The sequence below is a fragment of the Phragmites australis genome, chromosome 4, assembly GCF_958298935.1.
Source record: "Phragmites australis chromosome 4, lpPhrAust1.1, whole genome shotgun sequence".
Lineage (NCBI taxonomy): Eukaryota > Viridiplantae > Streptophyta > Magnoliopsida > Poales > Poaceae > Phragmites > Phragmites australis.
Genome location: NC_084924.1, coordinates 45,750,862 through 45,758,939, shown reverse-complemented (window position 1 = coordinate 45,758,939; position 8,078 = coordinate 45,750,862). Strand labels below are relative to the sequence as shown.

General features: G+C 40.4%; 2 protein-coding genes and 2 long non-coding RNA genes across 4 annotated transcripts; all 4 read left to right on the top strand.

Moving 5' to 3' along the window:
• The first annotated feature begins 2,252 nt into the window (after nucleotides 1-2,252).
• On the top strand, nucleotides 2,253-5,039 carry LOC133914853 (uncharacterized). The gene is made up of 5 exons (XM_062357843.1): nucleotides 2,253-2,642; nucleotides 2,935-3,303; nucleotides 3,415-4,053; nucleotides 4,170-4,325; nucleotides 4,674-5,039. The coding sequence occupies exons 1-5, from the start codon at nucleotides 2,601-2,603 to the stop codon at nucleotides 5,037-5,039; spliced, it is 1,572 nt and encodes a 523-aa protein (XP_062213827.1). The 5' UTR covers nucleotides 2,253-2,600.
• A 52-nt stretch (nucleotides 5,040-5,091) lies between these two features.
• On the top strand, nucleotides 5,092-5,735 carry LOC133914481 (uncharacterized). The gene is made up of 3 exons (XR_009909258.1): nucleotides 5,092-5,204; nucleotides 5,427-5,537; nucleotides 5,652-5,735. It is a non-coding gene; the product is annotated as an uncharacterized LOC133914481 (long non-coding RNA).
• Nucleotides 5,736-5,751: 16 nt separating this feature from the next.
• LOC133914480 (uncharacterized) lies at nucleotides 5,752-6,234 on the top strand. Its single transcript, XR_009909257.1, has 3 exons — nucleotides 5,752-5,897; nucleotides 6,013-6,105; nucleotides 6,202-6,234. It is a non-coding gene; the product is annotated as an uncharacterized LOC133914480 (long non-coding RNA).
• A 7-nt stretch (nucleotides 6,235-6,241) lies between these two features.
• On the top strand, nucleotides 6,242-8,078 carry LOC133914479 (uncharacterized). Its single transcript, XM_062357581.1, has 6 exons — nucleotides 6,242-6,317; nucleotides 6,540-6,841; nucleotides 6,941-7,124; nucleotides 7,207-7,323; nucleotides 7,429-7,767; nucleotides 7,847-8,078. The coding sequence occupies exons 2-6, from the start codon at nucleotides 6,597-6,599 to the stop codon at nucleotides 7,964-7,966; spliced, it is 1,005 nt and encodes a 334-aa protein (XP_062213565.1). The 5' UTR covers nucleotides 6,242-6,317; nucleotides 6,540-6,596; the 3' UTR covers nucleotides 7,967-8,078.

Sequence of the window (8,078 nt, the reverse complement as noted above, 5' to 3'; positions counted from 1 at the left end):
GATAGCTAGACGCAATTTACACTTCTAGATACTGCAAACGATTGTTGGCTTTTCAGATTGTCAATTGAAACTTGATCAATTCATATGTAACAAGTCCAATGCTTGGTATGTCATAAGCCTAGGATTTACTCAACTTGGTTCACATGCCGCGAACAAGTTCATGGTAACTCGAGTGCTTGCTACATGAGGTATATAAATCATGTGAATGCTTTGGAGCGTTCATCTCAATCCTTTTCAACTCAAGTGATCTCTCTTTGGGTGATAAGAGTTCTAGTAACAGAAGAGAAATGGGAACTGTGAATATTGATTGTAAAAGTACTATCATTGTAATCCTTTATCTTATAATTTTAATTCTTTCTCTAGCATGTATTATTATCAACCTGGTTATGATGAATAGCAGAGTGTATATCTGTTGCATATGATGAAACTATGTGTATATCTACTGCCTATTATGAATGCATGTGTATTCTAATAATGCATGCAAAACACAACTCTATCGGCTTTCTAGTTAAACCAATTGTGATATGAGATATAAAGCAGACAATTTAAGAAGTAAACCATATGTGATATAAACATAACATAAACGGTTTTGCCGAACAAACCATCTATGATACGGAAATCACAGACGATTCTTATGGGTATTGCTTTTTTTTTCAGCCGCCTATTTTTGTTCGTTATTTCAAACGTCCAATGGCTCACAACCATCTTCAACCTCCTGCCCGCGCCTATCCCACCTCGCATCACTGCGCCCCCGCCCCCCGGCTGCCCCTAGCCGTGCCCGCCATGCTAACCCATCGGATTCGTGCTCCCCCGCCCCACCTTTGACCCATCGGCCATCCTCCGACACCCATGGCCGGTGGCACTCCACCGCCTCGCCGCCCCACCCCTACGCCCGCCTCCTTCGCGAGCTGGCCTACCTCCTTTAGAGCTTTCTCTAAAGCCGGCGACAAAGGAACCCCCCTCGAATCAATCCCCCATCGGGAAACCTCGCCAGCGCCTGTTAACGGGCACCTAAAATGTAGAAATGGTGGATTCTTATTGTTGTGCTCACTTGAACAACACACACACACACACACAGACACACACACACACACACACAGAGATATATATATATATTCTCTATTCTACTCCCTGCGCTAAAAATAGTTATTCAACGCACCGGTCGCACCGCTCCCCCCCCCCCCGACCCAGACCAGCCCTGAACCACCCCGAGCCCCGCCCCCCCCCCCCCCGACCCAGACCAAACTCGTGAAACCCCGCCAACCAACCTGCAATCGTAATCCAGCAATTATTACGACCATAAAATTTTATGTTATATGACCGTTTATGTATTATATCATTACCGTAATTATTTAATCTTTATAACCGTAACCATATAGCAACCAGATCAAAACAACCGCAACCGTGTTCCATTCATATTTCAATCGTATATTTATTTCTTATTTAACGATTCGACGTGGCAATTAACTGTATCGATTCCCAACCGTAATTTTATATTATATATGGTCGTATACGTGTAACATACCATTGACAGTCATGTTGACGCCGAACCCGCACATAACCGTACTGAACTAGATAATATAACCATATATTTTATTCTTTCACGGTCCCCCTTGCGGCACATAACCCTACCCATTCGTATTTACTCATTTGTTTTAACCGTATATACGTTATTTATTCACGACAGGATAATTTACAAAAAAATGTTGCCCCGCCCCCACCCCCCCCCCCCGACCCAGACCAATCTCGCGAAACCCCGCCAACCAACCCGCAATCGTAATCCAGCAATTATTACGACCATAAAATTTTATGTTTTACGACCGTTTATGTATTATATCCTTACCGTAATTATTTAATCTTTATAACCGTAACCATATAACAACCAGATCAAAACAACCGCAACCGTGTTCCATTCATATTTCAACCGTATATTTCTTTCTTATTTAACGATTCGACGTGGCAATTACCTGTATCGATTCCCAACCGTAATTTTATATTATATATGGTCGTATACGTCTAACATACCTTTGACAGTCATGTTGACGCCGAACCCGCACATAACCGTAGTGAACTAGATAATATAACCATATATATTTTATTCTTTCACGGTCCCCCTTGCGGCACATAACCTTACCCATTCGTATTTACTCATTTGTTTTAACCGTATATACGTTATTTATTCACGACAGGACAATTTACAAAAAAATGTTGCCCTGTCGATTTTGTCATTCATGTTTTAACATTAAAACTTTTACTCAATCATGTTTAGAGCGTTAAAACACGATTGTTCAATTTTTCTTTTTTATTATTTTTTTGGGTTGTTATTGTTCCCCGAATATTTTGGAAACCGCGCCATCTGCTTAGTGCGGTTTGGGGTGGTTTACCATTTACCACATTACGGTTACCATTTTTATTTTCTCGTCATTGCGCAATCTTCGTTCGTAGTTCCTAGGGTTCCGGCGGAAATTCTTCAGATTCATCATACGTTCTAGCCGCCTGGATCACCTTCCGCCGCCGCCTTCTTCCTCCTCCGCCACCTCGTAGAGGGTGAGTTCGTGATCCTGCTCCGCCGCATCGCTTCTCCTCCGTCGAGCGGCGCCATGGACTCTACCACTGGGCATCCGATTGATAATCAATCAAAGGTAAAATCTATTCTCGGGTTCTACTCAGTTTTTAGTTGTATGGTTTTGTTGCCATATAAATTTTGCTGATTTGTTCAACCCCTGACAACGATTTTATATCAGATTAGGTAGTTTTACCTCACCTCATTATTGTTTATCATCCAGTTTTCGTTCTCAGAAGTCATACTTTAGTATATTAGATGCAATGTGGAGCATTCCATCCGGAATATGTATAAATTTGTACATTTTCATAGGGTATTGTTTTAATACCCACCTGCTACAGTTTGACATCATTGTCATTTTTTATCCGTAGATGCGTCGCATTGATCACATACCAGAGCGCACAACCCGTGTCGCATTCATGAACAGCCAGGTTTATTACGACATGAATGTTGTTGGTCATCAGGCCCATGAAGAAAAATGTCCAAATTCTGAGGAAGTTGGTTCAGGTCCTGACAAATCTGGCACGGCCCACAATAATGAACAGGAACAATCAACAGATGATGGCGACTTTGTTAACCCATTGCCAAGAAAGAGAAGAGCTATCAGTAAGGCTCCGTTATCACGCAAACGTCACGCTGAGGACGCCGAAGCATCCCCAGTAATCCCTCCGAAGAAGAGGCTGGCTTCTGCGACTCGACATTCATCACGTTCACCCCGTCCTGAGACACAGACCATCAGGGTAAAAAAATTATTGTCAAAACATTCTGTTAATTACATCCTTAATCTGACCATACAATTACTGTTACATTTTTCAATGGACTTATTCGATATGTTCTCGTGCATACCTTAGGGTAAAGATGGTAAAAAGGGTAAGCTCATGTCTCGATGCAATCCAAAAGATGTCTTGGAAGCCATCAGGTCACTTTCTGATGATCAAGTGGCAGAAATCCGTCGTCTTGGATGGGGCAAATTTCTGGAAATCAAAATTGATGCTGTCGAGAGTCGCGAGCTTTACTGTTTTCTTATGGATCATATTGATATAGTTCACATGAATCTTATTTTATCTCATGATAAAATACTCCCAATTTCTGCCCAGTCAGTTCACATTGTTCTTGGTTTACCAATTGGCGGTGGAGAGCTCACCTTTACCAAGACCAAGGAGATTACAAATGCAAAAAAAGATCTGTTTGATATGCTTGGTGAGAAATTGTTGATCGAAAGGCTCAAGCTTGAAGTTTCCAAGGGCCTTGCGGATGAGTTGTCATTGAGGTGTTTCTTCATGATAGTGTTTAATAGGCTTTTGTTCCCGACATCATCATATGATGTTTCGAATAACGATGTCAGACTTACTATGGATATGAGCAAGATTGGTGAAGTTGATTGGTGCAAGCTTGTTGTTGAGGACATTAGAGCAGCGGCTTCTCAATGGCAACGTCGTGATTGTAAGGTCATTAACCCGACCATATCCGGTTGTTCCCCATATCTATTGGTGAGGCACTGAACCCTTTAGAAGTAATAAAATCCTAGTTCAAATTTCGGCATAACATTTATTTTAATATTTCCTTTGGTTTCTTTTAATTTGTTTGCTGTTCCTTTGCGTAACAGATATATTATTTGGATAATCTCAATCACGAGCTGAACAAAGGCGATAGGATTTCAATCCCTCGTGCAGCATTATTTGACAAACACAAGGTTGAGCACCTTACAATGCATGATAGATTCACCGACAGACATGGAAAATTGGTCTATGGTGGTACTCAGGTACTATTTATCTAGTTTAATTCTAATTTCCGCAACATGGATGTTGTTATATGGTTAAGAATCTAGAACCATAATTTTATTGTCAATACACCCGTATATATTTTTAATATGGTTTTATGGATGCTGTTGATATGGTTACATGGCTGTTTTGAATATGGTTAAGAAAATGGTACCATATTTTAACTGTATATTCAACCGTAATTCTTCATACATGTTGTGGCTGTATTAGAGAAAAACACGTTTACAATACTGATTTTAATATGGTTACATTCATATTATTAATATGGTTACATCATCCTCCATCTGTTTAACCTCACAGCTACATTATATTTTTATTTTTCTTAACAGTTCATGAGTCAGGTGGGATCGTGCTACCAATCGCATCATCCAGCTATCTTCGCTGGTCCTAGCCACTGCAGCACATCAGATAAGTCTACGGAAGTTCCGCTTCTGAATGATCTACTCTCTGGTGCCAGAACTTTTCTTACTGGCCGCAGTGCGAAAGAATTTTCCACGATGGTTTCAGAAGTTGACTCCTACATCAGCGCCAAGTTGGCAATTGTATATGATGCTAAGCAGAAAATACACGAGAATATGTGTGTTATTGATGATGCTCAGCAGGCAATAGTATCCCGTCAGCGTCAATTAGCAAAAGAATTTCGTCGACTCTTAGAAGGCCGGGACCTCAATCATACTTTTCTTATTTTACATTGAACACTTCCCTATTTTTTATTCATAACATTTGCATTTTCATATATTTTGTCACAGATGGCCAAACTGTTACAGAACCAGCACATACTGCTGAGGGGCAGCAACATGCACAAACTGAAGGCAATTTTGAAACTGTAAATCCCAACCTGTCTAAAGAGGCTGACATAGGTATGTAGAATAACCCCACACACCTTCACATAATGTATTTGGTATATGTGCTAGCCGTATAATAAATACCTTATTCATCCAAAATCCTATTTGTGCTGTTTGCAATTTTGTATCACGCTATCAGTAAGGCTCCGGTATCTCAATCATAATTTTCTTACTTTTCATTGAACACTTCCCTTTTTTTTATTCATAACATTTGCATTTTCATATATTTTGTCACAGATGGCCAAATTGTTAAAGAACCACCACATAATGCTGAGGGGCAGCAATCTCCACAAACTGAAGGCAATTTTGAAACTGTAAATCCCAACCTCTCTAAAGAGGCTGACATAGGTATGTACAATAACCCCACACACCTTCACACAATGTATTTTGTATGTGTGCTAACCGTATAATAAATACCTTATTCATCCAAAATCCTATTTGTGATGTTTTGCAATTGTGTAGCATCCGGAGACCATGTGGGAGATGTTAATGTTACTGATGATGAGCAGCAGCGTTCGCCACCACCAGGTGCTAACACGTCTCCGGGAGAAAATGATTCCTCGCCTCATGTCATCCCCAATCTACATGCATCTACATCTCCACCACATGAGTCTGGTCGATCGGAAGCTAATGTCAATGAGGATACTTTTGACCCTAATGGCGCCTTCAGTTTTCTTAATGATCCAACCCCTCCCCAGATAGAATCAAGTATGGCTGACGATTCTACTCCTCGTCAAAGTTGCTATCTCATTTTCCAGCTCATGTATTTTCCCCTCCACATTTTTAAATTTACGGTTATAACACATGCGCACCAAATATGCAGCTTCCGACCGTACGGTTGGCCTTTCAATTGTTCTGAACCAGGAGGTACTTGCTAATACATTGGCAAATCCCACAAAGGAAGGCTCTGCTGAAGGTGTCAATCATTTCTATCTTCTTTGTCTATTAATTTTTTTGTATTACAACAGTTACCACTACTCGACTGTACCGTATAACAATTTTATTTTTTTAGGCAAGGACGGCAATACAGATGATGCTATCGATGTTGTTGACAAGATTATCTCAAAATTACATATCGACGGAAACTTCAATGCATACTTGAATGACGAGGCAGTCCAAGCATCTACGGTAATATAGGATTATCTGTGACCATAAATTTTTTTGAAACTAACCGTAATTTAGAACAACAGAACAATAAATGTTTTTCCAATCCCATGTGTTAACCGTATATACATTCATCACGCAACCGTACCTTTTCGTAGATGTATGGAAACACCAATTATAATCTTCTGGTCACATATGCATTACCTAATTTACATTTTTTTCCCTTGGTTTCGCTATGGACTATAGGAGGCACCAACACAGCATGTTTTTGCAAAACCGGAAAGAATACATGATCTAGAGGCAATGTTCCGGGAAAAGCATCCAAATCAAAAGTTTAAGGTGAACCCATTGCCACCACCGGCAAACAAGGCGAAAACGTCCGAATTGTCGACCGACAATGTGCTGCCTCGTCATTACAAGAGAGCGAATCGGAAACCTCCAATGTACTCGTCGCCATTCAAGGCAGGAAAGAGCAGGACTGTCCCTGTAGTTGATCATGCAATGCAACTACGAGACCTTTTATGCTCCCCAGGTTCACCATTAAAAAGGTAACATATAATCCAATTCAAATATTTACAAAATTATAATAAATATTTGATTCATATGTATGTATCCTTCATTATGGGCTCTATTTTTCTACTCTACAGCCATTACTTGATTCAATTCCTCCCATTTGCATGGACGGGTTCAGATATTGCTGACTCATTCTCAGATGGGCGAATGACCGATATATTCTTTCTGGAGTATTTTGTTAAATGCTTGGCGGAAGACGATAAGTTGCACCGGGCAGAATCATACGGTTACAGGATTTTTATGCCGCCCAGAGTTTGTGTGCGTACATTATGTCATTTGTCATCTTTGCTAACCAATTGTTATCTACTTTTTTCCTAATAGAATGTTTATTCCCATGTAGTGTGCACTCAATCCAGAGGAACTCAACAAAGGCAATGATAGAGTCTTTGACCCTACCGCGCTAGACAACATGGTTAGGGAGAACCTTCCTCCCACCGATTGGTCCAAGGCAAAACTGGTGAGTTTAATGGACATAATAGATGTTGATTTCTTCATGTCAATGCAAGGCAATCTAAACAGTAAATCATTTATACTGACATGATTAACATGATCAACCGTATAGGTTTTCCTCTCGATGTGCCACCGCGAGCACATCTCTGTCTATTGCATAAACTTTCGGCACACTCGCATTGATGTACTTGACTCCCTTGACTACAAATCCATCGGAACAGAATGGGAACAACATCACGACAAAGAATTTTGTGATACCATGATGCAGCGTTTGAGTGATTCTTTTCAGAGGATTTCTAAGAAAGATTTCAAGGTTTTTGCAAACATGAGGCGCGTCCCCTTTACTGAAGCTCCCGTAATGGTTAACAGGAATGACTGCGCCTTCTTCTCTATGAAGTTCATAGAGTTCTTTGACGGAGAGGAGTCTTCACTTCGCACTTCAATTGCGCCCGTTAGTATTTTTCCTTTTTGTTAACATTGGTTTCATAGGAATACATTGGTTTCTCAATATTTCTATATTTTTGATGCAGGAGAAGTCTGGTGAGCTCCGATCCGAGATGCTCCATTACTTGTTGTTTCACACTCTGAACGATATAAAAGATATGCCTCCTGAGATCGAGCGGTTCCGGCTATCTGGAGTTCCGTTTTAGTTCGAACACATAATCCTTATTTGTAAATAACTCAAGTTACGATGTTAAGTTGTTGAATGGCATAGCCGATGACCTTAGCTGTAAACCACTTTTGTGTTTATATCATTATGTG